General features: G+C 57.0%; 3 protein-coding genes across 4 annotated transcripts in view; 1 reads left to right on the forward strand and 2 right to left on the reverse strand.

Moving 5' to 3' along the window:
* Positions 1-2,189, reverse strand: part of GRIN2A (glutamate ionotropic receptor NMDA type subunit 2A) — a gene marked incomplete at both ends in the record, with an annotated part of 45,224 nt that extends 43,035 nt beyond the window's left edge. The window contains one exon of the mRNA XM_083373111.1: positions 1,770-2,189. Coding sequence (XP_083229237.1) covers positions 1,770-2,189 — 420 coding nt within the window. The remainder of the gene's footprint in view (positions 1-1,769) is intronic.
* Positions 2,190-9,755: 7,566 nt separating this feature from the next.
* ATF7IP2 (activating transcription factor 7 interacting protein 2) lies at positions 9,756-17,453 on the forward strand. The gene is made up of 11 exons (XM_083372682.1): positions 9,756-9,864; positions 10,323-10,955; positions 11,702-11,832; positions 12,674-12,805; positions 13,066-13,137; positions 13,818-13,951; positions 14,084-14,160; positions 14,909-14,958; positions 15,214-15,262; positions 15,708-15,778; positions 16,635-17,453. The coding sequence occupies exons 2-11, from the start codon at positions 10,331-10,333 to the stop codon at positions 17,034-17,036; spliced, it is 1,743 nt and encodes a 580-aa protein (XP_083228808.1). The 5' UTR covers positions 9,756-9,864; positions 10,323-10,330; the 3' UTR covers positions 17,037-17,453.
* A 739-nt stretch (positions 17,454-18,192) lies between these two features.
* EMP2 (epithelial membrane protein 2) lies at positions 18,193-26,684 on the reverse strand. 2 transcript variants are annotated; one of them, XM_083372954.1, is made up of 5 exons: positions 24,426-26,684; positions 23,069-23,194; positions 22,057-22,147; positions 20,642-20,788; positions 18,193-19,986 (listed from the first exon to the last, which is right to left on the reverse strand). In XM_083372954.1, the coding sequence occupies exons 2-5, from the start codon at positions 23,144-23,146 to the stop codon at positions 19,799-19,801; spliced, it is 504 nt and encodes a 167-aa protein (XP_083229080.1). In that variant the 5' UTR covers positions 23,147-23,194; positions 24,426-26,684; the 3' UTR covers positions 18,193-19,798. The 2 variants fall into 2 exon arrangements, with proteins under 2 accessions (XP_083229080.1, XP_083229079.1); XM_083372953.1 differs by having other exon boundaries at positions 23,349-26,684.
* Positions 26,685-27,557: the final 873 nt, after the last annotated feature.

The raw sequence follows: 27,557 nt of genomic DNA on the forward strand, positions 1-27,557 counted from the left end.
CTGGGGAAAGGCGCTGGGCAGCCCAGGGATCGTCCCCACTGCCGGAGCCCCAGACCCCCAAGGAAAGACCAGGACGGACCAAACGGAACAGGGACACCAGCTCCAGACTTCCCTGGGACCCGCAAGCCAGCAGGTGTGGTGCAGCCTCCCCCACAGAGGAAGAGCTTGAGAGAGGCGAAGGGGGGCCGGAGAGTCAGAAGAGAAGGGGGTCCTTAACAGGCCCCCTCTGGCCTTACCCTGGTCCTAAACAGCTCCACACGGGTCAGCGGGGCCATCTTATTGCCGGGACCCCAAGGAGTGCCTGCTTAGCATTTCCGAGGAGGACCCGGCAAAGGGAGCTCTCCTCTGCACAGGCTGCCTTTACCCAGAGCGTCTCACTGCCGCATAAAGTGGCAACGGCCACTGGTGGAAACGGGCCACCAACGAATGAGGTCCTCGGCTGCACTGGCCTTCAAGCGCTGTCTTCAAGCACGGGGTGCAAGAGGCCATCACCAAGTCAAGGCACCCCCAGCCGTACCAGAGGCTGATGGTGGCGTCAGCCCGTCATTGCACCCACCGCTGCCAATTCCACAAGCATCCTGATCCACCAGCCACCAGCCTGACTGGCATCTGCTTCTGGGATGGAAGCTCCACCCTGCATTCACTCTGCCGGCCATCTCCACATCGCCTGGGTCTTCTCTGACCTTGTCTCTTGCTAGCCTGGTAACAAAACCTCTGCAGGAAAGCCCCAGCAAAGGCCCCTCAAGATCCTAGCCCTTTGGCCTGGAGCCCTGCAGGCCAACCAGGTGGACGCTAACTTTTCCATGGGCCTGCAAGAGGACCGCCTCTGACCGGCTGACCCCTCCCCTCCCAATCCTATGATCGGTCCCAACAAGCCACCTGCTCTGCCCCATCCAAAGTCACTGCACGGGGCATTGCCCCAGAAGCTGCCAACACAGCCAGGCAACGGCCTGCATCGGCAAGGCACGGGTTCAAGCAGCGCCCACAAAGTGGCCCGTGACCCTCCTGGAATAACATTAGGGCTGATTCGTGCTACGTCGGCACGTCCTAAGTGTCTCCAGCAACGTTTGGGAAGCAGCACAAGAACATCAGGCACAGAAGGGTCCCTGGCCTGGGAGATGAGGGGGATGCGAGAGACGATTCCTTCCCCGCTCCCTCCGACTCCACAAGCGACTCCAGGATCCTTAATCTGGCAGGTAAACCCAATTCTACCGACACTCAGCAGGAAACCGCCAGCCTGAGAGGGAGGCCCCTGCTAGAAAAAGCCTCTCTGTCTGGGCTGCCCCCCACTCCAAGTCCTCCCCAGGCTGGGGGCTTCAGGCCAGCAGCTGCTTCTCCCCAAGACCTCCCCCCCTTGCTTGATCCCAAGAGAAAAACTTCTGCTAGGCCTCCTCAGACTGGAGCTGAGTTCAAGGAGCACCGTCTGGGGAGGTGCATGTACAGAAATACAGAATAACAGATTTGGAAGGGACCTTGGAGGTCTTCTAGTCCAAACCCCCCCACCCCCCCCACCCCCCCCAACCCGCTCAGGCAGGAGACCCTAGACCACTTCAGATAGATGGACCAGCCAGGCCCCGATTCTGCCAAGGATGTGGAAGGCAGCCCTCAGGCGGTGCAGGACACGGGTTGCCAACACCTCCTTCAGGGGAGGCACAACTGTAGCCCCCCCCCCCGGAAACCGTAGGCCAACGGATGGAAGCCCCCTTCCCCACCCCGCCACCCACAGAGCGGAGGAGCCACAGTGCCCCTCGGTCCCTCTTCCCCCCTACCTTCTCTGCCATGATCATGGAGGAGCCCCCGTGGATGCCCAGGATGGGGATAGAAGTCTGCGAGGAGATAAAATCCAGAATCTGGGCAACGGCCTCCTGGCGGGTGTCGTCTCCGAAAACCACCCCGTGGATCCTGGTGCCCGAGATCAAGTCGCAGATGTGGGTGATGATGCTCTTGGGGTCAGTCTGGTTGATCAGGAGGGGCACCACGTTAACGTCAGTGGGGAGCCCCCCGGCCACGTCCCGGCTGCTGAGAGCACGAACGTCCCTTTCTGTGACACTCGGGGTCCTTCCCAAAATGACCGCGATGTTCAGGATCGGGGAGCTTCTCTCTGCCCCGTGGACGAGGGCCAGATCCGCCAAAAACGCCTGGAGCATCAGCAGATTCCAGCACACGCATGCCATCTTGACCAGCACCATGCCCTGCAAAGGGGGCCAGAGTGAACCCAGGCGCCCTCCTGCTCAGCTGGAGGGGCCGGCAGACCCATTGGCAGGCAGACCCCAGACCACCGGGCCCTCCGAAGGGGTGGGGGTGTCGCATAACGCCCCCCTGCCTCCTCCCAACTCTCCGCTGGCTTCAGAGCAGAGCCACCAGCCCGAGCCACGGCGTCGTGTCGCATCTGTGGAGGAGCCACTCTGCAAGACCCCTCCTGTACAGACAAGGAAAGAGAAGCTGCCAGGCTGTGGGGTGAGGGACACCCGGTGACTGGGGGGATCGGGGAGGGGCCTCTGCCCATCTAAGAGAAGCCACTGAGTCGGGCCAGGCGCCCCTCTCTGCCTGCCGCAGCCACTAACGTGGAACCGGCGGCAGCTCCTCGGCGGGGGATCCTCCGGCCTTCCCTCCAGTGGGATGGATGGCTGACTGCCAGCAGCCCCTCCTCAGCTGGACCTTTCTGGCTGCTCCCTTCCTGGGCCTCTGAGCACAGGCTACCTGGGGTCACGGAGGAAGGGGTCCTTCCGGCAGGGTTGGGGGCCTGACCCCAGGCTCCACCTGGAATGACACCCCCCACCCTCGCCATGCCTCCTGGAGGGGGCTGCTGCTCGCCAAGGGGTCCTACGTCTTCCCAACCAGACCGTCCCCCCCTCCAGCCAGGGGGGGCTCAGTGTGCCATCTCCAGTGACCCCCACTGCCCCCGTTCCAGCAAAGCAGGGCTCCTCGGAGATCTTCTTTCCCCAGGCGGAGGGGGAAGTGTGTGGGAGGAGGGGGTCGCTGCAGCCCCTGCCCACTCCCCTCCCCCCTTTGCAGACTGCGTTTGGATGCAGCCTCAGAGGTCGGATCTGTTGCAGGGCAGATTTACCATCCCCCCCCCCAGACACACTGCAGTCAGATCGGGCGAGGATTTTTGTGGAAGGGAGAGGGGGCTTCGGGTGAAACAATAAAGCTTTCCGTGGGCCTTTTAAACTCGCCTCATTGATTCTTCTGAACGCGCACCAGGCTACCTGGCCGGGCGACGGGGGGGGGGAGGAAGCCCGGCCCCCTCCAAACTGCGGCCGGCCCTTCTCGGCTCCCCGTCCCGCGCGGGGGGGGGGAGGCAAAGGCGAGCCCAGAGCGCCCCCCGCCCCGCCCGCCTCCCTTCCCGGCCGAAGGAGCGCCGCCGCTTACCGGGCTCGTGAGAAACGGGAGACGAGGCGGCCGCAAAGTTGGGCATTTCGCAGGGCTGCTCAGCGGCGCGCGTCCAGGGGGGCTGCCGTCCGTCCCGCCACAGGCGCCGGGGCCGGGGCTGGGGGCTGCGCCGCGCCTGGCCTCCGCTGCCGGCGGGGGGGCCTCTGGGTGCGAACGGGCTCTGCGGGCGGGTCAGAAGAAGGCCGGCCGGTTAGCGCCGGCCGCGTCAAGGCGTTCCGAAGCCTTCCGTTAAACGAGCGCCTGAAGCCGCCGCCGCCGCCGCCGCACTTGGAAAAGTTGCCGAAACGCCATCCCGGAGATGCCCTCCTCGCGGTGGCCCGCCCTCCGGGAGCCGCGGACTACAAATCCCATCGCCTGCACCGGCCCAGGCGGGTGGGGCATGCGATACGGCCCCTGCGAAGGGCCCCAGCGCGGGGGGGAGGGACGGAGGGGGCATGACTGACCCCCGGGGGCGGGCTGCCCATCTTCTTCGGGACCCGCTCCCGCTGCCCCGGCTCCGGGCACGTCCTCGCGGCGGAGGGCGCGAAGCGGGCGGGGGCTCTGCGGAGGCGCAGCCGGTCCGCCAACCGGCCCCCCCCGCGATGCTTCGCAGCCGCCCGCCCAGCAAGGCTCCCCCTGCACGCGGCCGGACGGGAGCAGCCGGCCGGACCCTCCCCGCATCTCGGCGCTCGCCCTCCCGCCCTGCCTCGCACCGGCTCCCGCGGGGCTGCGGCGGTCGCGGGGGGAGCCGAGCGCCGAGCGCGCCCGGGGCCAGAAGCTCCCGGCCTCGCCACCCTACTCACCGCAGCGCCGGCCTTCGCCATAATGCCCCGGGGGGCGGCCGCCCCGCATCTCCCAGGCCGTCCGGGCGGCAGGCAGAGGCGCGCCGCCGCCGGGCTCGGCTCCTCGGCAGGAGGGGCGGCCCCCGCCGCGCCCCCCTCCCCTCCCGGCCCGCCGCGCCGCCGCCGCCGCCGCCGCTTCCTCCGGGCAAGTCGGGGGGCCGCGCGGGGCGAAGGCCCCGGCCGGGGGGCAGGCAGGGCGGGAGGGCGGCCAAGCAGCTCAGCGCCGCCCCGAAGCCACAGCCAGCCGCCGCCGCCCGCGTCCCGGCGGGGAGAGCCTGCCCTGCGGAGCCCGCTCGCCCGCTGCCTCGCCCGGGACCGGCGGCGGCGCTGCAGTCCGGCGCCGGGCGGAGCTCAGTCGCGCAGCAGCCCAGCCAGCCAGCCCGCCGGCGGGCGGGCGGACGGGCGGAGAGAAGCCCGGCCCGGAGGGGAGGGGAGGGGCGGAGTCGCCGGGGGCGCAGCCCGGGGCCCACGTGGGGACACACCGGCCCGAGCCCGACGGCCACCCCCCCAGCCGGACTGATCTCTGCCGAAGCTGGGGGGGGCAACCCGGGTGGCCGCGAGTGGGCAGCCGGCCTTCCCTCTGCCAGGGAAGCCCCCAGGGCGCCCCCAGAGAGGGCAGGCGGGGGTGGGTGGGTGTCTTCAACCCTCAGGGGGCTGCAGCCTCCTTCAGAAACCAGCCCCCACCTCAACGGAAAGAGGCCTTTTGCCCCCCCCAAAGGCCTTGGTCACTGAATTACAGAAAACAAAGAAACCTGGCTAAAAACTCTGGTATAAAGCTGGCAAGAGCCACAAGGCGGCCAGACTGGCTGAAGAGTTCCGCTTGACCCAGAGTCTTGGGCCCCACTCTCGCCCGGCCCCATCACCAACAGACCGGACCAGATCCTGCACAGCCAACGGGCGCTTTCTTCCTTATTCCCGGCTTAGCCCACTGTGCCAACCGGAATTCAGGAAACCACGTTGGGGGACCCAGCTCCAAACTGCAAGAGGAAGACTCTCTGGCCTGCAGCTCCCCCCCTGCCCCCCCTCCAATCTGCTATAGCGGAAGGGCTGCCGGGCTCCCCAAGGGACTGGCCTACAAAAGGGCTCCCCCCCCCCCCCGCTGAACGGCCACAGCTCCACAGGCTGGGCAGCTTTTGCTGGATGAGACCATCTTAAGGTCCTGATGGTCTCAGCAGCTTCTGGAAGTAGCCCTCACGATTGTTCTCAGCTCTGCAGCCGTGGGGCTTTGGGGTTTCTCCACCTCTTGTCTCTTCCCTTTCCCCCCCATTGAAAAGGGTACGGACTTAAGCTGCCCTACAGAGGAGTGGGGGGAATGAGGAGGGGAAGAGACAGATAGCGCTCCCCACTATGAAAGTCACCACGCTTTCAGTCCAGAAATAATTAAGGCACAGCAGAAATCCAATTCCTTTGAATGGAAATGAGTCTATTTTGGGCTTAGGTAGCGCTAGAGAGATTTCGAAGCGGAGCAGCCTCCCTTGCATCACACGGGCGCCGTTGAGGGGGCCGGCCCTGGAGGAGGTCCAGAGAGAAACCCAGATTGTTTGCTTGTTTGTTCTTTTCAAGGTCCCAGCAATGCCCCAGTTTCAGCTGCGGTCCTGCTTTCCCTCCCCAGGGAACAAATTAAACCAACACAATCGGATCCGGCCCTGCGGATGGAGCTGGTCGGCTTGTCGCTCCGAGACCCACCGATGAGCCTGACCTCTTGGGCAATGCAGAGCCAGAATCCGGAATCGGATCAGAATCCAGAAACTTCCAGTAGTTTCTTACAAGTCCACCACAAGTTTATGGCTTTGGGGGGGGGGACCAGGGGACTTCAGCGGCCTCAATGGGCCCGAGGGGCATCCCCCCCCCCGTGGAATTGGGGCAGGGGAGGGGAGAAGGGAGGGGAGAGGGGGTGACGGAGCACACAGGCGGGTCTGAAAAGACAACACAGCAAGTCCCAGAAAGTCCTGAGAAGGCAGCAGTTGGCCTTGGAGGGGGGCTCGGGGTGGGGGCTCTGGCAGAAGGAAGAGGCTGGAGGGGCAGGCAGGAGCGTCTTTTGACTGCCAGCCTTTGGGGGCAAGCCCGCTTTGCTGTCCTCCTCATCCCCCACCTCAGAAACAATGAAAGAATGGGGGGGAGATCTTTACTATGGAGCAGGGATACAACCGGTGATTCCAAGGCTCTTGAGACCTCAGGGGACCACTACATCCGCTGCATCCTGCCAAAACCTGGAGCCCTCCACACATCCTGGATTAAAGCCCCCATGGTCCACAGCCGGGATGGGCAGTGCAATCCAGAAGGCCTGGCCTAAGCTGCTCCATCCTCTTAAAAGCCTCAGCAAAATTTTCCCCTTCTGTGAACTGTGAAATGCTTCTTTGTCAACCAATAAAAGTGGGATCTTTCTCCAAGGCGTTGGGCATCATTTGTCAAGGTAGCTTTGGGATTACTCCATAAACCATGCTTTTAAACACCTTGAGAATGCGGGATACGTGAACCAGGTCTCAAATGGAGCCGACAATTTTGGTTAACAGCTGGCTAGACTGAGGTGTGCTCCCTGAGATGCAGCCATAACATTTTAACCCCCTGCTGGAGCCGGCGGCTCTCCTGGCAGGTGCTTTTGCACATCTGCCGTGATGGACAAGCGATCCGGCATCCAGCAAGGCAGGTTTAATGTGCCCTTTTGCAACACCACAGCAGGAGCCGTGTTCGACAATTTCACCCAACAGGAAGCCCAGAAAAATACCAGGGAAAGGGGAGGCAGATCACGCCTGGCCAAGTCACTAGCATCCACCGCACCAGCCTAAGGGCTGTTTACTGCAAGCAGGAGATTTATGCACATGCCAAGGCAGCCCTGATTTTCCAGAAGGCAGTGCAGACGTTCAGAAAGAACAGAGGCTCTGCCCTCTAGCTCAAAATCTAATAAGCACGATAAGAGAGGAAAATGGAATGGGAGGGAAGAGGAAACAAACCCAGAGCAAGATTTCCAGCTTGGGCAGATGGATGGACAATCTTCTGTGGCCCCAAAGGTGCTTTTCCAAATGGCAACTGAACTTTCTTGGTTTTTCTCAAAGACAATTCACTTCTCATCCAAAAAATTTCTTCAGTTCTGGAACTGCAGAACTGAAAAAGCTTCTTGGATGAGAAGTGAAACGCCTTCAAGGAAAACCAAGAAAGTCCAGCTGCCTTTTGAAAAAACATATTTGGGGTAACCAAGACCTGGATGACTGAGAATCTCCACAGACATTCAGCTGCAATCTCCTGAATGGCCAGGGATCCAGCTACGGTCCTCTAGCGTGCCTCTTTTATCAGTCAATGTTAGGAATGTTTTCATCCCTTGCAATCTCTCGGTTTTCAGTCATTTCTCATGCACCAAGGTGCCTTTTTAAAACAAGACATCTTCCATTAATTGGGAGGAAAGCAAGAAGTTCAGAATGCCTTCTCATCAATTTGAAGGAAGCCCTACGCTTATTATTCACACCAGATCCGTGTGGTGCTTTGTACATTGCTATTACAATTCAGTGCGACCAGGCTGTGTAGATGTGTTTTTCAGCAATAGGGAGCACTCTGGCATAGGGTGAACGCCATTGTTCCAGGCAAACCTTTGTGTAAGTAAAGCCCAATTAATATAGGACTTTTGTTGGAGTAAATAGGCACCGATTCAACCATGCGTCTCCCTTTTGCCTACTTTGGGCCAAGGTTTCGAGATGTCTGCTAATCACAGATGACTTGTCCACCCGGAGACACGCCTTGAGCTGCATCCGTCACAGCGATCTCACAATCTGTTATGCAATGCACGCATTTTCTTTGCCATAGAAAATGAGAGGAGGGGGAGGACGAGGGGGAGGAGGAGACACTCTCCCTTGGTGATGAATTAGAGGGGACAAATCTTGCACCATGGGGACGCTTTCTTTCAATTAATTAGCTTACCATATTTACGTCCTTTTCTTTTCAGTTTAGCTGAGTTTTCCATCTTCTCAGCTGCAAAATGTCGTCTTCTGCTCTGCAGTCCTTCCAGTGAGCAGAATGTGGGGTTCTGTTCTCTGGAGAGCAGGAAAACACACCCGGTTACAACTTCTGTACATTGAGGCTGGCCATTGCTGGAAACACAGCAGCAAGACTGAGCTAAAAGGGCATTTTTTTTCCTCCCAGCTAAAAAATGCAATAAGTGAAATCCTTTGTGCTAGGTAGCGATTTCCCGACAATGAATGGAAAGCAGGTTGCATTTTGATAAAAGACGGTAAGAACACAAAGAAACATTAATAAAACTATGGGTTAAATTGCACCCCAGTTCTGACTTTTAACCTCTTGAGAAAAAGAGCTGCAGTACAACAACCTGAACTCTGAATGATAACAGAGCTTAGATGGGGCAACATGGAGGAATCTAATCCCAAGGGACGAGAATGTGGGGATGCCGTTCATCCTCCGCACTCCAAAGCAGGGTGGCCTTCTCTGGAGGAGACACGTGTTTCTCTCTCTCTCTCTCTCTCTCTCTCTCTCTCTCTCTCTCTCTCTCTCTCTCTGTGTGTGTGTGTGTGTGTGTGTGTGTGTGTATAGCGTCAACCAGCTTGAACATTTGCGACAGAGCTCCACCTATGGTCAACCTGAATTAAACCATCTGTGAAACTCCTCTATTCAGCAGAATCAAGGATCTGGTTTGCTGCAGTGTTGCTTTTTTAAATAGAGACTTTAGGGGACGATCCCACTGATCTGCACACTGAGGAAAGCTTCACTCCCCCTGCCCCATTGAAGGGAGCAGTGGGGGCTATTTGGGGAGGCATCAGCCACGCACAGAGGGGGAAATTCCCCACCGCCGAATGGCCAATGGAGACGAGTCTGCTTGAGCCAGGCTTCTCTGAACAGGGCTGCGGATGGACCGCCAGGCTCTGCCCACTCCAGGAGGGCACAGACCACCTTTACACAGACGTAGGACTGGCGCTGACCAGTAACGTCGCCAAATGCCAGTCACCAAGTAGACTGCATTTTCCGCTCGGAGTGGATAAAATGGAGGTTGGTGCCAGCCAGCCTTTGTGCCGAGGGGCTTCCCGGTTCTCCTCCGAGAACCCAGGTGGAGGGAGGGTCTCTGCTCGATTGGCTGACTGAAGGCACCAGGCCGGAGACCCCCGCTTGCACGGGGTCCGGGGGGGCGGGAGGGGGGGCGGACTCCAGGCGCCAGCGATTCCCCCCCCCGAGGGAAAGGGTGCTTGAGGGGGGGCGTCTCCTCCCCGCGACCCCCGAGCGAGGCCAGAGGAGCCCCCGCCCGTCGCCACACTGCCGCCCCCGCGGCCTCCGAAGGGAAGCGCGGCGAGGCTCCCCGGGCGGCCCTCGGAGCGGGCTCGGAGCGGCCTGGCCGGCTCAGCGCTGCCGAAAGCGCGGCTCAGCGAGCGTGGCCAATCGGGGCGAAGGCTCGGCCCCGCAGCGCTGCCGATTGGGCGCGATGGGGAACGTTCCGCCTCCTCTGCCTCCCGGTTGGCCGTAGGACCCTCCTCGGCAGGCTCGAAGGCGGGGAGTGACGGCGGGCCCGCCCCCAGCTGGCGCCTCTCTCTGCGCGTGCGCGGCATCCCTTCCGCGGTCGGTGCTGCGAGCGTCCCGGGCGGCGGAGGCGGCGGCGGAGGCGAGGGGGGGCCATCTCCGGGCGGAGCGGCTGCGGCGCGCGTGCGCAGAAGCGCCTGTGAGTTGAGGTGGCCCTTCGGGGATGGCCGTCGCCCCTCCGAGGAGGGGAGGGCGCCCCAGTCGGAAGGAGCCGCCGGGTCTCGCTGCTCTTCCGGGGCCCCTTCCCCCGGCCCGCCCAGCGCTGCCCCCCCCGCAGGGAGAGCCCCGGGGGCCCCGCGGGTCATCTAGTCCAGCCCCGCCCTCCGGCCCCGCTTCCCCCGGGCAGCCCCCGCCCTGCCCCCCGCCAAGCCCCCTGCCCGGCCGGGGAGCCCCGGGGGCTTCTCCAACTCCAGCCCGGGGGGAGGGAGAGGGGGCCCTCCCGGGGAGCCTGCTCCGGGCCCTGGCGGAGGGGGGCTTGGGCTGCCCAAGAGGGAGCCCAGCCGGAGGCCGCTGCGGGTGGGAGCCCCAGGACGGGCCCCGGAGGGCCAGGGGGGCCGCTCTGGGATGGGGCCCTGACGGTGCCGTCTTGCCTTTCAGCCGGGAGAATGAATCCGGGCACGGAGAGCCGGAAGCCGCTGCGGGCCAGGAAGACGATGGCTCTCAGCAGCCGGAAGCAGGTGGAGCTTCTGGGCAAAATGAAGGCTGTCCCGGCCGGCGGAGGAGCCGCGGGCGAGGAGAGGCCGGCGGAACCCGTCGGGCCGTGCCCCAGGCCCCCGGACGAGCGAGACCGGGCCGGGACCGGAGCCGGACCGGAGCCGCCCCCAGCCAAGGACCCACTGGCCAGCTTGGTGGTCAATTCCGAAATTAGCATTTACAAGGACCCCCAGGAGATGCTCAAGGAGCTCCCGAACCCGGATGTCAAGCAGTTCTTGAACGCCGGCGCGTTGCAGGACATTCTCTGGCACTGGTACGAAAAGGAGTCCGGCTCGCCCTCGCTGAAGCCGGTCAAAGTGTCCCTGGAATTGGGACCGGCCGGCCAGCTTCCGGATCAGCTTCCGGTAGCCTCTTCCACACGCAAAATCGCTGCCGCAGATGCTGTAGCGGAAACCCCGGCCTGCCAAGCTCTTCCAGTATTGCAGCGGGAGGAGCGCCGCTCCCAGGTGCCTGAAGCAGAGGGGGCTCCTGCAGAGCCGCTGGGTAAGAGCCGGACCCCCTTGAAAGTCAGTAAAGGTACTTTAAAAAGGTTGCCAGGCTGCTCTTTCCTCTTGCAGCTGGTCCCGAACCCCCCTAGTAGCCCCCGTTTCGGTGGAGGGGAGATTGGAAGCATTTCAAGCAATTGAAGAAATACAGGCAGTCCTTGACTTAGTTCGTGTAGTGACCGTTCAAATTAATGACAGCACCAGAAAAAGTGACTTAGGACCGTTTTCCACACTTAACGACCTTTGCAGCATCCCCCATGGTCACGTGATCAGAATTTGGCTGCTCGGCAACCGGCTTCTATTTATGGAGGTCACAATGTCCAAAAGTCACATTATCCCCTTTTGCGACCTTCTGAAAAGCCAAGTCACCAGGGAAGCCGGATTACTAACATCGACTGCAGTGATTTGCTTAACAACTGCGGCAAGAAGGGACGTAAAATGGGGCAAAACTCACTTAACAAATGTCTCACTTAACAACAGAAATTTGGGGCTCAGTTGTGGTTGTAGGTCAAGGACTACCTGATTTGGATAACGGTGCTCAATCCTAGCTTGCCCCCCGCCTTGCTTTGGGGGAGAGTGGCCGACAGCAGCCTTCCATAAAGCATGGATACGTTTGCGCAATCATTGTATTTCTCTTCTTCTTGTTAAACCCTTTTTGCAAAGGTGGTAGGGGAATTCTTCAAGGGAGGGTCCTGGAGCTTAGCCCAAGCAGGGCCTGGCAGGGCTCAGATTTGCCTTCCCAATCCCTCCGTGAAGGTCTCCCGTCTCTGCTGGCAGGAGAGGGGCAGCGGAAGAGGGCAGCGTCCAACGGCGAGGAAGATGTCCTTCCCAAACGCAGCAAAGCATCTGGGGACCCCGCAGAGGGGACTACTCCAGCCGTGGAGATAGCGGAGTCCGGGCTGGGAAAGGTAAAGGGACGTTTGCCCCTCCGAACGTGGACCCTGTGGCACATGGGTCTCTTGCGAGTGCCGCTTCCCATGGGGGCCACGCCAAATCCCTGCCGAGCGGGGCCCAATGGTAGCAGCGCTGTGGCTTGTCGCTAGTAGATACGTTGGCAGTGGTTTGAGCTTTTCCTGTTGGCCGTACATAACCGCTCTTTTTGTCTTGATAGCTTGCTTCAGGCCCTCCTCGGGCTGGAAAGTCCACAGGTAATGCCGCATGGGGCAGTTGCATTATTGGGGTGGGGGGGGTCTCACTCCAGCTGCATCCCTGGAATGTTCAAGTGAGGGCAGCCTGTTCTTCCTTGCATCTTGGGCTTGCTTCACCCATGCACACGATTCTGCCCCAGGGAAGCAACGGTTTCGTTACGAGATTCGGAGAAGGATGGATTTAGATATATCGGGGTGTCTTCTGTCTCCAGAGTACAACTTTTGCATAAACTTGATTTCCAACCTCTTTGTTACTTTTGCATCCTGCAAAACCAGCGAGGGGTGCCTTAAAAAGCGAGCGTGAAAGACAAGCCCAGAGTCCTGGCTAGGTGGGGAGCAGCTCCCCTGTCCTTCAGACCCTCAGTGGCCTCTGCGTCTTGGCTTGGACTGAGCAGAAGGGATGGTAAGATTGGGGAGGGAGCTCGCCACAACAATGGAAGCCGCTAGAAATCCAGTAATTAGAAATGTTTCACAATAAGCGCATGTATCATACATCTATGTATCAAAGGTGTGGGAAAGTCCTATTTCTGATTGATTGTGTTTGGAGGGGGAGTGCAGTGAAGCTGAAGATGTCCCCATTTATGTATTTTTCTTGCTTTAGGTCAAGCGCCTGATTCAAAATCAGCTGGAGGCCTCGATGAGAGAATTAGACCAGGGTCTCTGGCGCTTAAATGAAAGAATTGATCACACGCAGTGCCTGCGGAAACACGAAGGCATCGCCATTAAGATTGTAGTAAGGAGCCCCTTCCTTTAAAGCTCTGTATGTGTGTGTACATGTGTGTCACGCACACAGGACACAAGCTTTTATGTGTCTTTGTGGTTCTCACACGAAGTTTGATGGGCCTCACAAGAAGCCTCTCTGCTCCTGTTAAGGAGCTGCGAAGGGTTGGGTGTGCTGGTACAGGGCATGTGGATTCAAGGCTGATGTTCCACTGGTGCAGCTGGAGTCCTGCTTCCCTGATTCTGCAAGAACTTCCTCCCGTTTTCTTGCAGAAGAAAATCTCCAGACTGGACAGACACATCAATGCTGTGATATCGTTTCAGAGGACGGCGTTATCCCAAAAGGTGAGGCTTGTGCAGCAGCAATGCTCTGGATCGTTCAGTCCCCGAGAGCCAGGGGTGCAGGGGGGTTGCAGCACGGCCTGATCCTCCGTTTCGGTGCCTCTCGACGGGATCTGATGATGTTGGGGTTTCCTTTAAGTGGTCGATGGGATCGTTGCCCCCAAATCCAGGAAATCCAGATCGGTGCAAGTCTTCGATGCACAATAACGACATTGTTAGATAAAATATGTTACCTGTCCTCCTTTCCCAGTTGGGTTGGTTTCTTTCTTAGCGCTCAGAGCTTTGGCCAAGGACTTCAGAAGAGAGTCCTGTTGCCCCAATTTCTCCCCTCCCTGTCCCTGAAAAGGCTGCTTTTGCCTCGGAGAGAAAATGGCTCGGGAAAAGCATGGTTTCCGAACCTTCAGAGGCAGAGACGCAGGTCTGAAATGCTGGTGTCCCCTTGATTCAGATGTTCGTAATAAACCCTAAAATGCTTCTCTCCGGCTCCGAACTCTTTGCTTTTGAGGCAGGGGTCTCAAGGGGGCTTAGGAAAACAAAAATATCTCAGAAGCAAGGTTTACGTGGCGGTCCTTAGGGAGCCAGCCAGAATGGGATTTTAGGCTGAGGCCAGGCTCCAGGATCAGTGGGAAAATATATTTTCCCGTAGTTGACAGTAAATGCTTTTTCCCGCTTCCTTTTCCCAGGTCCAGCAGCCCAGGGCACATGCTCAAGGTAAAATATTAAATGGTGCCACCCTGCCTCTGAACACGGCTGTCGGTGAGCCGGTGCCACCCAAAAAGCCAACATCAACTGAAATCTTGTCTTCCACCGCGGAAAGGTCAGTGGCAAACAGGAGCGCTGCTTCCACCCGCCCTGTGGAGGAAGCCGCCCTGGCGTCTTCGGTGGAGAGAGGCCAGACGCTTGGTAACCTCTTGGTAGACGCTGTGAATTATGGGTGCTTCTTGATCAGGTCGCCTGGTGCTGACGTGGTCCCTTGCCTTGAGGTGCCGAAGCAAAGCTCGGGGGTGCCGGCTGCCGGGGCTCCAGGTACGGAGGGAGCAACTCGCTTTTCAGCTTCCCAACAAACACGTTTGAAGAGAAGCAGTTGCGTAATGGGAGAGTATCTGGATGGATCCGAGTGAGCAAATTAAGTGATAGGTCTCTGGCAGGTCTTTCCGGAGGGGGCACCAGGTGTGCTTTCCTTCCTTTGCCCCAAGGAGGAGTAAAATAACTGAGGATTATGCAACCTGTAATGGTAGCACCCTCGAGCGGCAGGATTTAGCAATTAGCGGGTCTCCTGTGAGTAGCTTGGCATGCAGCAGAATGGAAGTGGCAGGCGGGCAGCTTGCTTGGCCCACCATGGACCCCTGCGGAGCTTGGAAGCACCTGCCTCCAAAGGACCCCCAGATGCCTCATAGAGGGCCTGGGTGAAGTGGGGCCGGGAAGAGGCCTCAGCTCGCTTGAGTCAGCTGCTTTTCATTGGGGCCGAGAGGTCGTTCTCCGTTGGCTGATGGAGCAGCAGTCCAGGGATAGGAAGGGACTGTGGCTCAGGCCATTTGCAAACTGCAGACCCCCCCCACGTCCAAGACTGCCCCGTAGGCCAGGGGTCTTCAAACTTGGCCCTTTTATGACTTGTGGACTTCAAGGGCCGAGTTTGAAGACCCCTGCCCTAGGCTGAAGCTGAGAGGGGGCACCCGACTGCTCTCGCACCCAGCGCAGGCGTGTTCCAGCTTCTGCCTTTCTGAGCCACCCAACAAAATCTAAAACCACCCTTGCTTGTGTCCAATTTCTGCAGCTCATCCACCAAAAGCAGCTGCTGGGCACACAGACCCTCCAGGTGAACAGGTGAGCGAGTCCAAGGTCAGCTTTGAAGCTGTGCTGCATTTTTCTGCTCTTTGACTTTTTCCAATCTTTTTCCTGCTCTGCAGTTACAAAAGAGCCAGAATTCTGAGTATCTTTGCTGTGTTTTGCGTGTGCTTCTATTTCTTATCCTGCTGTATTTCTGAAAAAAAATTGTTCTTATAAGCTGCAAGAGGCCGTTTGCAGACCAAAATCGGGATCCACTCGGTCCATCTAATTTACCTTTCCTCCTAATTACAGGATGCAATGGTGATTGACTTAACAGATGAAGAAAGCAATCCTGATCAAGGTGAATAGACTGTTTTTCCAAACCTTTCTGACAGTGGAGAGGGAGTGTTTGTATTTATTTTAATTACATGGCTTTCCGGCCTCTACCCTGCTTTTTCTCAAAGCGGTGGAGTAAACAGGATAGAAACGTGCAAATGAAACGGAGGGCAGTTGCTTCAAAATGTTCCAGTCATCTCTGGAGGAATAAAAAGTTTCTTCTGGCAGAACCTTTGTACTGGACCGGCTGCCTCCAGGAGGGGGGTTGGCCCGGAGCGTTTGGGTGCCAGGGAACGGCCAGGAGAGGGAGGGGGGTGTTGGGGGCTATTTCTTGCCTTGCCTTGCCTTTAGTTGCCCCTTTTGGGTAGCCGTTGCAATTGTGAGAAGCCATCTGATGTGGACCTGCCACCACATGGTGCTTAGCACAGGGCTTAAAATGCTGTCCTAACCCTTCCTCTCTGTGGGCCAAGAAGGGAAGGAAGAAGCGGCAGGAAGCCAGCCGGAGAATCTTCCCCAGCCTGCAAGACAATCCCCAAATCAGGTATTTGAACAGACTCTCCCGATTGTGAGGCCTCCTGCGTCCCCTCCAGGCGTGATGGGGTGCACAAGTAAACCCTACCATATAGAAAGGAGCATTTAAACGGGGAACAGTTTGGTTCTTTCCTGAATTTGCCTTCCCTTGAGTGAAGTCCTGCGTTGGGAGGGATGTTTTATTCGCTTTGCCACAAGGGGGCAGCCTTGCAGCGGGAACGGCCCAGGATGGATCCTGAAGCAGCAGCTGAGCGTGGAAAAACCTTGGGGGGCTTCCGGGGCTCACCGGCCCCAAACACTCTCGGTTTCCTGCTGCAACAGTCCATTGCTTAGCCCGGCCCTAAAACAGTGTGGAAGGCTTGGAGTCCTCCGGGAGTCTCCCTCAAGCAAGGCGAGCCCAGGTCCGTTTCAGCTGCCCTGGGGGGGGGGGGGGAAGGCTCGCTCAGGGTAACCGGGCCTCCCTCTCAGTTAGGCCTCTGGGGCTTGGCGTTACGCCCCTCTCTGGGCAGAGCAGGCCAGCCTTTCGGAAGGTGGAAAGCAGGAGGAGGAGATGCCGGTTGGGGCTCCACGGGACACGGGCTGTGTGCGTGAAGCACGTCTGTTTGGCTTCCGGCGTTTGGCCAGACCTTTCCTGCTGAAGGGGTACAGGAACGCCTGCAGAGGGGTTATGGGGGAGCAGGGAAGCCCTTGCCCCTCTGCCCTCCCTTAATCCTTTCTCTTGGCCCTTCCATCTGACAGGGACCCCCAGACCTCCTCTTCTGTGTGTGGGACGCTTTGCACGGCTCGGGGGGGCCCTGCTTTGTGGGCACGGGTGGGATGGCCCCTTCGCCTGCCTGCTTACGAACCGCATCTCCTGCCTCCTCCAGGTGCCCCCGAGGTTTCCGCACCTCCCTCCCTTGCCTAGCGTTGAGCCCGACCCAGCACACTCCAAGGACCTCAGAGACACTCTGCCCCCCCAGAAGCTGGAGCTGGTGGTGGCTCAGGTGAACCAGCCCAAAGGCATTGCCCTCCAGTGGAACATCAGCCGAGTGGACCCCCGGTGCGCCCCCATCGAGAGCTTCTCCTTGTTCATCTGCCTGGAGGACCTCAGCAGCGGGACGACCTCTGAGTGGAGGAGGACCAACGTCCTCAAGGCCCTCCCTCTGCCCATGGCCTGCTCGCTCTCCCAGTTCCCCCGCCCGGCCAGGTGCTACTTCACCATGCAGTCCAAGGACATTCACGGGCGCTACGGCCCCTTCTGCGAGGTCCAGTCCATCTCGGCTCTCTAAAGGGAGCCGCCAGCCTGCTTGGGGAGCGGCAGGACCCCCTCCCTAACCGGGCACCGCTTTTCCTGGATATATATTTTTTTTAGGGGCGTTTCCCAGCTCGTTGTGTTGAAAACACCCCGGCCAGTTCTTGGTTGACCATTTTTCCCTCCTGCACCAAGCTGGCATCAGGTGTGGGAGAACATCGCAGAAAAAGCTCAGCAGGACGGCCTCCCACCCTGGAGGTTTATCCACTCCCCCCACCCCGTGAATCAGCCTCGAGGCCTCCAAGAGGGGAGACTTTGCTTTCGGTATTGTCGTTTTCATCCCTTCACCAGCAAGATGAGAGAGAGACATGTTCTCTTGCCCCAAAGCCAAGTGGGTCAAAAAAAGGTGGTTGTTTTTTTAAAAAAATAATAATAAAGTGCCTTTTCTGTTGGATTTTCCTGCAGGCTGACTGTATTTTCCTGATTTTGTAAAAGGCCACTGGTGGGTGGTCTGTTCTGATCCAAAAGTCCGCTTTTCTCTCCAAAAGCATTTTTTTCCACCTCTTTCAACATTCCTGAAGAAATAGCTAACGTGTGGAATCTCACAGGCTATCACCTGGCACACTCTTTCTCTACCTTGGCTGTGGACTTCAACTCCCAGAATTCCCCAACTGGCTGGGGAAGTCTGGGAGCTGAAGTCCACACACCTTAAAGTTGCTTTTAGTAGCCAGGAAGGTTCCTGGGAATGATGTGGCATCCGTTGCCTGGAGGGCACTTAGCAGTAACTAGCCTGTGCAGACTTACTCCTTGCTTGTAAAAAAGAAACCTGATTACGGTGCAGAAATACTGTTCACCAAGGAACAACTTTCTGCTTGTTCTCGAGCCGCCCTGAAGAGGAAGCCCTTGAGCAGCCCACCTCTCTAAGCGAGGGTCCCCCTGCTGGGGCCGTTTGGCTGCCCGGAAGGGGGAGGGGCTGCGCTTCCGCCTTTTCTGGGAAGCCTGGGGGCCCCCAGGCTCTTCAGGTTAGGGTCTCAATAGGTCACTTTCCAAGCCCTCCTCCCGGCTGTGACGGGGACTAGAAACCTTAAAAGCTTTCTAGGGAAGCAAATGCCGCCTCCCGTCTGTGCATAAACCATCCGGTACACAACAGGGTCTGCACCGCAGCCACGACAGAATGAAATGCCAGCCTAATACCGGTTGTAATGTTTTATTTCCATATACAATTTGATAGGCATATAAAATACAAAATGACGGAGGCACCGTTGGTAGAACTGAGCTACAAATTTGTCCTCTGAGAAACCCCAAATGCTCGATTGCTGGAAATCTTGAAGAACTCTGGTACCTCAAAGAGGTTTGCCCCACTTCAGGTAGAGCTGCAACTGCATTTGGTTGAAAAGGGCTGTTCTGCATTTCTAAGGCAGGATTGCCTGGTTATAGGAAGGCTTCCTGTTTGCTTCTTGCAAAGGAGTCAAATTTAAATGTAAATAGCATTAAATATCTTTGTGTACGTGTGCTATTTTTAAAAAAACATAAATATAAATTCAAACCATAACACCACCAGAGGAGTTAGTCGTTCTGAATAAAGGTTCACCAGGCAGCCTGAAGATAAGAGTCAGCTCCCGGTCAGAGAAGAGGGAAGTGGGGGGATGGGCCAGGGGTTATCCCAGAGGGAGGAAGTGGTGGAAATTAAAGCACTAAAGGCCAAAGAGGGTGAGGAGATGTCTAGCGGGAACGGTCTTCCGTCCCTTCCCATGCGTCTGAGGATGCTATGTCAGTGCAGATAAAGTCATTCTCTCACTCCAAGTATCCGCTTAATAAGACAATAACTTAAGATGCTGTCTGCAGGTTTGGCGCAGGGGCTGTTTAGAAAGCAGACAAGATCTGTCGTTCTTGCAAGTCGAGCCTGTTCTTCGTGTTCATAAAAGCAGCCACTAGTTCTGTGGCGCTCATTTCCTAGCGAGAAAATTCAGGAATGAACCTGTCACAATCGAGTAAAAACGACAGGGTTTCTCTGAGGGAGGGGACTGGGGGCGGCTAGGAGAAACGCCAGCAGGGAGGTGGTCTGCCTCTGGGCAAAGATGGTCAGTAAGAACAACTAAAGGGTCTCCCTGGCCTCTGGCGCCTCACAGCGTGGCCCAAGCGTCTTGCTTCGGAGTCCCCCGGTCGCTCTGGATCAGCCTGCCTTGAACTCTGCCCACGTCTGACGGCCGTCAAGCTTTGGTGCCAATGCCAGTCCAAAGTCCAGCCTCCCTGCGCCAACGGGCAGCCATTGCAGGGCCCCCTCAGGTCGAGAGGAGCTCCCACATCGGGAGCTTTGCGTCCCCCCGTGACGCACGCAGAAGGAATGTTTGAAGTTCCTCAGAAAATGGGGAAAGGGACAAAACGGGAAGGAATTCCGCGCCAGGCTGGACTCGAGGACCTGGCCACAGGAAGGGCCCTCTGGAGCTGCGCCAGAGATGGAAAAGGCTCAGCTGTGGATCAAGACCGGCACTTACGTGGCACCCAGTGAGGGAGCTCAGGAGGCGCTTGAGGCTCTCGGGAAGCAGCCTCGTCTCGGGCGAGGGGCTCTCGTGCCCCCCGGGCAGGGCAAAAGCGAGACCCTCGGCTGCGCCAGAAGTGCCCGTCCACCCACCTCTTTCGTCTCTTCTGTCCTCCCATCGGCCTTGTAATGCCACGCCAAGGACAGGGGAGAGGCCCAACCACAACTTTACTACAAACGCTTCTATTTACACAGGGGGGGCTGGAATTCCAGGGGCGGTGGGGGGCTGTCTTTCTTCCTCGCCAGCCGCCCACCCGGCTTTATTTGCGCTTCCTCAGGATGAGGTACATGAGGCCACTGAGCAGGGTGAAGGCGAAGGCGACCCAGGCCAGCACGTAGGAGTAGCCGAAGTGGCCGCTCTCCACCCCAGCCGGGCCGTAGCTGGAGCCCCGGTGCAGCTCCGCCTGCCGATCGGTGTAGACGGAGGCCCCGATCATCACGCACAGGCCTGCGGGCGAGAGGCAGAGACGGCCCCACTTAACGTCCAGCCACAAACTGGGGGCCTACAGTGGCAGTAGTCCTCGGCTTACGGCCAGAATGTCTGTTGCTGAGCAAGGCAGTGGTTAAGCGAGTCGTGCCCAATTTCACGACCTTTTTGGCTACAGTCATTTAATGAATCAGGCGGTCGTTAAGCAAATCTGGCTTCTCCCATTGACTACTTGTCAGAAGCTGGCTGGGAAGGTCACAAAGGGCGATCACGTGACCCTCCCAACTCCCCCCCCCCCGTGATGCTGCAGCGGTTATAACTCTGGGCCGGTTGCCAAGCACCCAGGTTTTGCCCACATGACCCTGGAGACGTGGCGGTCGTAACTGCAAGGACTGGCCGTAATTCTCTTTTTCCAGGGTGTTTGTAACACTGAGCAGTAGTCACAAAACAAACGGTTGTAAGACAAGCACCACCACGTGCCCGACCTGGCCTGCAATTTCTGGATCGCCCAAGGCTTTGGGGAAGTTGCCTTTCCTATGTTGTCTCTGCCCAGCAAACGGGATCCTTGGGGCGGGGGAGTCCCTTTCCTCTTTCCCCCCCCAAACCTTGTTTAGCAATCCCATTAAAAATGTCGGTCCAGTCCCAGAAAAGCGGATTTTAAAACAGGGCTACTCACAGGACAAGAGCTGGATGATGGAGGTCAAGACAAACCGCTCGCCTTGCTTCAGACGGAAGAGCTGAAGGAGGAAGACGAAAAAGGCCACGCAGCAAAGAATCGTGGACAAGATCATCGTGGCTTGGACAGTCTGGATAGACGGGTATTCTGGAGGGGGTTGGGGGGGTGAATAAAAAGGTCACTTCTCGGGCAAACTGCCCACTGGACATCCAGCAAGGCGCGAGGCTGGTTCCCCACGTGGCTCCACGTTAAGTCCTGTGGACTTCAATTCCCAGAATTCCCCAACCAGCATGAAAGCCTAGAGCAGGGGCATCCAACCTTTGCAACTCTGAGATCTGGCGAAGTCCACAGGGGTCACGGTCGGACACCCCTGCCATATTGTGCAGCCCAAGATGCCATGGCTTGCAAGCCAAGATTGATGGCTTAAGGCCCAGCGCTGGAGAAGCTTCAAAGGCAAGCTTCAGCCAAAGCAAGCCCCCTCCTCGTTCCGGATGGCAGCAGCACCTGGGGGCCTCCCCTGCCCAAGCTCATTTTCCAGCCGCTTTTCCGCCCCCAGATCCGCCCGCATCCTGCCCGAGACGTCCTCGTGCCAATTCCACGCCGAAGGACAATAAGAAAAGCTCGGCCCCTCCTGCCAACTCTCCGTCCTCAATTTCCTCCGCAGGAAAGTCAGCCGGCTTCCACTGCAAGGCGCTTTCAGAATCGGGCAGCTGCGGGCCCCTCCCTTCCTCCCCTCCCCTCCCCAAGTGCCTTGGCAAGGCACCCCCACTCCTCAAATGGGGGGAGGTCCCAGAGGAAGGGGTCCCTGGGGGAGCAGGCAGGGCTACAGCCTGGACCTCCCAGCCCCCAGAAATGTTACTTCTCAGAGACAGCATCAAAAATGCAAGCATAGTAACACAACATAAAGGTAAAGGTTTCCTGTCCAGTCCCGTCTGATTCTAGAGCACGGGGGGGGGGGAGTCATCCCCATTTTTGGGGCGAGGGAGCCAGCACTGTCCAAAGACATTTTTCATGTGGCCAGCATGGCGATATGCCAAACGCTGTTACCTTCCCACCAACGTGGTATCTATTTATCTACTTGCACTTGCCTGCTTTCAAACTGCGAGATGGGCAGTTGCTGCTGGGGCAAGTAGCTGGAGCTCTCCCTATTAGCAGCAATCGGGTCTTGAACCCCGGCTGCCAGCTGACAAGCTCAGCATCTTTAACCGCTGAGCCATCTTGCCCCAGGGACACATTACACTTCTGTGCAGTTGGGAAAATGTGAAACGCCACGATATCCTGGCATTTTGCAACCACAAAGTTTAGTTAGAAGACTTGGGGGCTGGGGGAGCAGAGAAGACCCGCCCCCATGGGTGTCATGGAGTTCCTGTCTCTTCCCACCCCCAGCAAGGAGAGACACCCCCCGTGAGACTCACCTGGAAGGGTATGATCCAGGGCTGTACAGTTGGTCTCATTGAAGCAACGGTGCCAGATGTCTGTGAAGAAGCCATCGCCAACCCACCAGGCCTAGAGAAGAAGGCAAAAGGGACCCCCCCCTCAGGAGACCAGGAACCAGCTTTTTTTAAACAATGAATAAAAAATAACCCTAGTGATGCACAGGTGATGAATTTTCAACAAGCATTTGTGGCTGGCAGTTATTGCCTACGGATAGGCGGAGAGAGAGCTTTGTAAATATGTTTAAGAAGAGTCAGGAAGTAGCTCCGTGTGTGGGTGTGCGCACGCACGCACGCACACACGCAAGCCAAGGTGGTGTTTTGTTTCAGCTGATGAGGTCAGTATTTGGGTTCTATTCAGGCCTGAGTAAATCCATCATGTTTTGTTTACGGGCAATTCATGACCGGTGAAAACTCAGCCATAACTCATCTGCAGCCCCTGGATTGGCAAGTCAGACAGAGAGAGGTGACTCCTGGAAGAACCGGTACTTCAAAGAAAAGATTTGGTTTCCCCCCCCCCGCCGCCAGTTTGATTCGACCTGCAAACTGGTATAAAGTGGCACCAGTTACCTGTTTGCAGTAAGTGTGAAGAAAGACTTCCAACAGCTTTCTTCATTTGAATAGGCATTACCCCATAGTGAGAATCTTTGTGTGTGTGTGTGTGTGTGTGTGTGTGTGTGTGTGTGTGTGTGTGTGTGTCACCAAAACCACGGGGACCTTCTCAGCAGCACCTCCTAGACCGATATTTCTCAACCTTGGCTGCTTAAAGATGTGTGGACTTCTATTCCCAGAATTCTCCAGCCAGCTTTGGGGGAATTCTGGGAGCTGAAGCCCAAACCTTTTCAAGGGGCCGAGGTTAAGCAACACTGCCTTAGACTAAAGGCATCGTCCGTGTATTTCCAGATTAGAAGAGACTCAGATCTGTAAAATTTCATTTCCTTGTTCAGAGGACTTCCCTTTAATCTTGGAATCAAATCCCACCCAGGCAACTCACGTTATCAATTGTAGAGATGAACAAAAGTGCAGCTGAAGTGATGTGGAAGAGGATGATAAATGCCAGGAGAATCAGCATCTCGGCGTGGGGAGGGGGGCGGTTCTTTCAGATGAGAAGAAAGGAAAGCTGTTTAGACACAAAGGGAAAACAGAGAAGAATTATGCCACGCAAGGCATTAATACGTCCTCTTGAAAAATTTCTGCTACTCTAGTCAAGCCAATGTTTGTTGCTTCTTTTACTTTGACATAACTACTCGATAATTTTCATGAATCAAGGTTACCTTCTCAAAAGACACGTCTGAAAGTTGCCAAGCTTGAAAAACGCGGATTTAGAACAACTTCGGAGAAGAGGTTGGGCCTGATCTTCTTTTAAAAACAAAAGACCTTGCCTAAGAGTTGAAGATCTTGATCTGCCAGTTAAAAAAGCTAAATCTGAACCTGGAAGGGTGGTGGCTGGGATGAAGATTTTCTTACCGTCTCCTCAACCCAGGATACCATGAAAGCATTCTGTGGTGGCAAGTGGACAACTCTAAATTTATGGAAGCTGGATATTTGCCTCATTTTCCTCATAGATGCAGTAAGACCACTGGATCCTCACTGGATCTATAGCACCTTCACTGCTGCAATTCCAGAATCACAAGAAAACCAGACTCTCCATTTTTTCCCACTTATTTCACTGGGTGGCTCATCTGATCCTAATCACTCTGCTCTCCTTTCTTTCCCTCTCTAAACACCAGAGCGTTTGCAACGTACTTCCCTCTGCAAATAGCCACAGCGCTTAGGACTTGTACGGTGCTTCACCACCCTCTCTAAGTGGTTTACAGAATCACCATATTGGCCCCCAACCATCTGGGTCCTCATTTTACCCACCTCAGAAAGAGGGAAGGCTGAGTCAACCTTAAGCAGGTCGGGATCGAACTCCTGGCAGTGTGCAGAATCAGCCTGCAATCCTGCATTCTAACCACTGGGCCACCAGGTCTCTTTTTATAAATACCCACTTAACCATAGTGGGCTCCGTGGGATGGCAAGAAGGGAGCCGATACCTTGAGGTTTGGGGGCTGGGGATCTAATGAGTTCAGGGTACCTGAATCTATAGAACCGAGGGCCGTTCTATCAGAGAGGCCGTTCTACCTGTACCTTCCTCAAGCAAAGGAAGGGCGGGATGCAACCTGAGGGCCTCTGAAGGGTCTTCCTTGGCCAGAGACGGAGGGGGCAGTTAAGAGAAGAAGACTGGGGAGGGCGCTTTTCTTGGGTGGCCCCAATAAGCTCCTCTCTGCTGGCCCTAAAGGAGATTTTAAAGATTTGTCTCTGCCCGTCAGTATCTGGAGGCTGCGTGCTCTGCTCCTTTATTTGCTCACCTTGTTTAATCTTGAAACCTTGGATCTGTTGAATGTTGTTCCAGGATTAAGTCTGCACTATTCTTTGGCCCTGAAAAGCCATCTCTGCGCCTATTTTTGCTTAACGGCCCAACCTTCATTTAGAACAGGCCATGCAACCGTTTCCAAGCTGGCCTTGCAACCGCTCTGCTTGGCTTCCGAAAGGAAACCCAGGCAGGATAAACAGCCAGGATCTGCTTTGACTGACGTGAAGATTCCTTAGGTACATTTATTTAGTGGAATTACTCACCCTGCTCCTGTCACATTAAAAGAGCTACACCTTGGTGTAGCAGCTCTGGGGCCACAGCTGAGGATTTGGGAGGGGCTGCTTTAAAAGGAGCTGATGCTCAGAAGGTCAGCTGCCCTTCATGCGGGTCACGGGTTGGGCCCGCTGGTCTCCAAGCAGCATGGGTTATGTGCTGAGGACTGCACGATCTGGGCCCCTTTCCCAGGGGAAGAGATTGTTAGCTTTTTGTGTATTGTGAAGCTCGGAGCCTTGATTGTAAACCATTCTCCTTATTAGCTGTTGGTTCACTGCCACTGAACCACGCAGAAAGGCAGATTTGATGCCCCCCTCTGAAAAAGGGCAGAGGATTGAAACGCTGCTCTTGGCTAAGAAGAGGAAGATCCAGCCTCAAGGATGCCATTTGCTGTCCCTGACCTAATGCCACTTTGGGGAGTGGGGGAGGGGCACAGCATCTACACCTGGGAGGTTCCAGAGCACAGGGAAGGAAATGGCAATGGGGACAGGGCCAAAATTCTCCCTCTCACAATGCCCGGTTTGTGTGGCCACACCTAAAGGGCATCTCGTGAAAGGAGGAGCTTCCCATCAAAGCCTTCCTGAACAGCACTGGTGGGCGGGCTGCCTGGAGAGCAATTCAGCCGAGGGACGGACGGCCAGTCCCAGAATGCCTTTTTCCTCAGTCGGGAGCCCTGCCTGAGAAACGTGTTTGCCCAACCAGGGAGTGGCCTGAGGAGAACTTTAAGCCAGGATCCTGGCGCCCTGAGTGCAGCAAGCCGACTTGTGATAAAACAGGGCTGTCTGGTTCTGCTTATGGTTTTCTTGCTGGCCACCTGCTTCATCTTCCGTTTACCTGCTGTTCGTTGTTTTGTCCGCGCTGGGCCATGGAAAGATGGATGATACTCGGTGTAATAAAATGTTACGACGCCGTTTTTAAACACACCTAAAGGTGTAGGAGGCACCCTGCATCTCCTTAAGCCATTGTTGACAGACTACAAGGGCTGATTTGCCCAACATGCCAAGCCCACATCCAGGCCGGCTTAGTTCAGCCTGATTAAGTTGATCAGTCGATTGATTTATGCCCTGGCCTGATCCACTCAATCTGTGCAGTTTTATTTAAAGAAGTAAAATTGTTCTAAAGGAAAAGAAGCTGCTTCCAACAGCAGCCAGCCAGATGCTCTTGGAAAGCTGACAAGGTATGATCTACCAATCAAAGCAATGCACAGAAAACAGGCAGGAATGCAAATTGAAGAAAAAATATTGCAAAACAGTTTTGAGAGGTCTCTTGTAAAACTACTCAAACAGCAGTGATTCCAACTGCATCCACTATGAATGAAGGCAGGCAGAAACAATCTGGACACAGCATTTGTGCAAGCAGAGTGGAGGCCACTTGGCTTACGGCCAAGGGCTCTGGCCAGGTGACCCTTAACTGTGATTCTGGGTTCATCTTAGGTCATCCAGAGCAGGAGCATCTTCTTGGGCGCCCTAAACGTCCAGCTTCCCAACGGTGTACCTGGTTGGCCACGGAGGAAGAAGGGACCGAGAGACCAGCAAGGTTCAGGAGAAGCAATGCTTGGGCCAAGAGACCCCCTGGCATCTTCCTTCCTTCCCTCCCCCTCAAGAATATAGAAAGTGACCCTGGATGCAAATGGTTACACCAGAGGTTGCCCAAGGCTGGATCCCTGGGCCTCTTCTGCTCCAGAAGAGATGAAACAGGAGAGACGTCCCAGCCTCCTAACCAGAGGCCATGCAGCAGATGGTGGCTTCACCGTTCACACGCATGCATATATACATGCATGCATGTGCGCACACACACACACGGAAATCCTTACTACTCGTCTTATTGTTCTGATGAACAGTTTTCCTTCTCCAGTAATCCTAATTTACATGTCACGTTATGCACACTTTGCATAATTAAGTTTGCTGAATAGGTTACAACTAGCAGGGTTTGCAAAACACGCTAAATTGTTTGTCGCGGTTTGAAAGCAGTAAGAACAGATTCAGCTGCCTGGCAAAGGTCCCCCAAACCGATTCTGTGTGACAGAGACCTTTCTCTGAATCTCTCGAACCATAGACTGATGCCAAAAAAGCTGCTATGGTGAGAAGGGAAAAGGCGAAACGCACCTCCGCGGCTCTCCCTTACCTGGGCACTTGTTACAGGTCCCCCACGCTAACTCCCTTTTTCAGGATGGGGACGCAGGACGGCCTCTTCAGCCAAACCCTTCAGCTTACAGCCCTTCCTTGCCCCACATTCATTCATGAAATGTCTGCAGTCCAAGCACTGTCCTCCGGGCCATAATCCAGCGGCTCTTCCAGGTAGCCCGCCTAGCTCCACAGTTTACAGGGAGGACAACTTAGCTCTGGCCCATCTTAAGCCCCCGGCGGGGGTCCTCGGGGCCGGGGCACGGTCCGGCTAGAGGGTCTTCCCCGACGACCCTCCCCGCCCTAATGCCCGTCGCCAATGAGCTTCGGCAACCGCTCCCTACCCACCTTCCGTTCAGCCAGCGGACGAGCCCCGCGGCCGGGCTCGGGACGCCTCGGAGGTGCCCAGAGAGCCCCGGACGAGGCTTCGCGGGCGGCTGGAGCCGAATCTCCCGGGAGGGGCGTCCCGCTCCGGCCGCCTTCGGCTGCGCAACGCAAAGCGGCGGACGCGCAACGAGGCGACTCCGGCGTCCTCGGCCCGGAGACCCGGCGCCCTCCCGGCAGGCGCCCCGGCCATCTCCCCGGCGCGGACGGGGGTCCCTCGCGGCCGCCGGTCCGGGACGGGCCTGCCGGGAGCGCCCCCCGCCCCGTCCCGCCCGGCGCCGCCGGCCTCCAGCCGCGCTCCGGCGGCAGAACCGCCGCGGCTCAGCCCGGCCGGCCGGCGCCAGCAG

The sequence above is a fragment of the Vipera ursinii genome (assembly GCF_947247035.1).
Source record: "Vipera ursinii genome assembly, chromosome: 13".
NCBI lineage: Eukaryota > Metazoa > Chordata > Lepidosauria > Squamata > Viperidae > Vipera > Vipera ursinii.

Excerpts from the sequence above, each read along its gene's own strand:
- ATF7IP2 (XM_083372682.1), top strand. The coding sequence starts at position 10,331 with ATGAATCCGGGCACGGAGAGCCGGAAGCCGCTGCGGGCCAGGAAGACG. Across the intron at positions 14,161-14,908 it reads GCCGGCTGCCGGGGCTCCAG|CTCATCCACCAAAAGCAGCT; the intron begins GTACGGAGGGAG and ends CAATTTCTGCAG. Across the intron at positions 15,779-16,634 it reads CAAGACAATCCCCAAATCAG|GTGCCCCCGAGGTTTCCGCA; the intron begins GTATTTGAACAG and ends TGCCTCCTCCAG.
- EMP2 (XM_083372954.1), bottom strand. The coding sequence starts at position 23,146 with ATGCTGATTCTCCTGGCATTTATCATCCTCTTCCACATCACTTCAGCT. Across the intron at positions 22,148-23,068 it reads TCATCTCTACAATTGATAAC|GCCTGGTGGGTTGGCGATGG; the intron begins GTGAGTTGCCTG and ends CTTCTTCTCTAG. Across the intron at positions 19,987-20,641 it reads CATCATCCAGCTCTTGTCCT|GCCTGTGCGTGATGATCGGG; the intron begins GTGAGTAGCCCT and ends TCTCGCCCGCAG.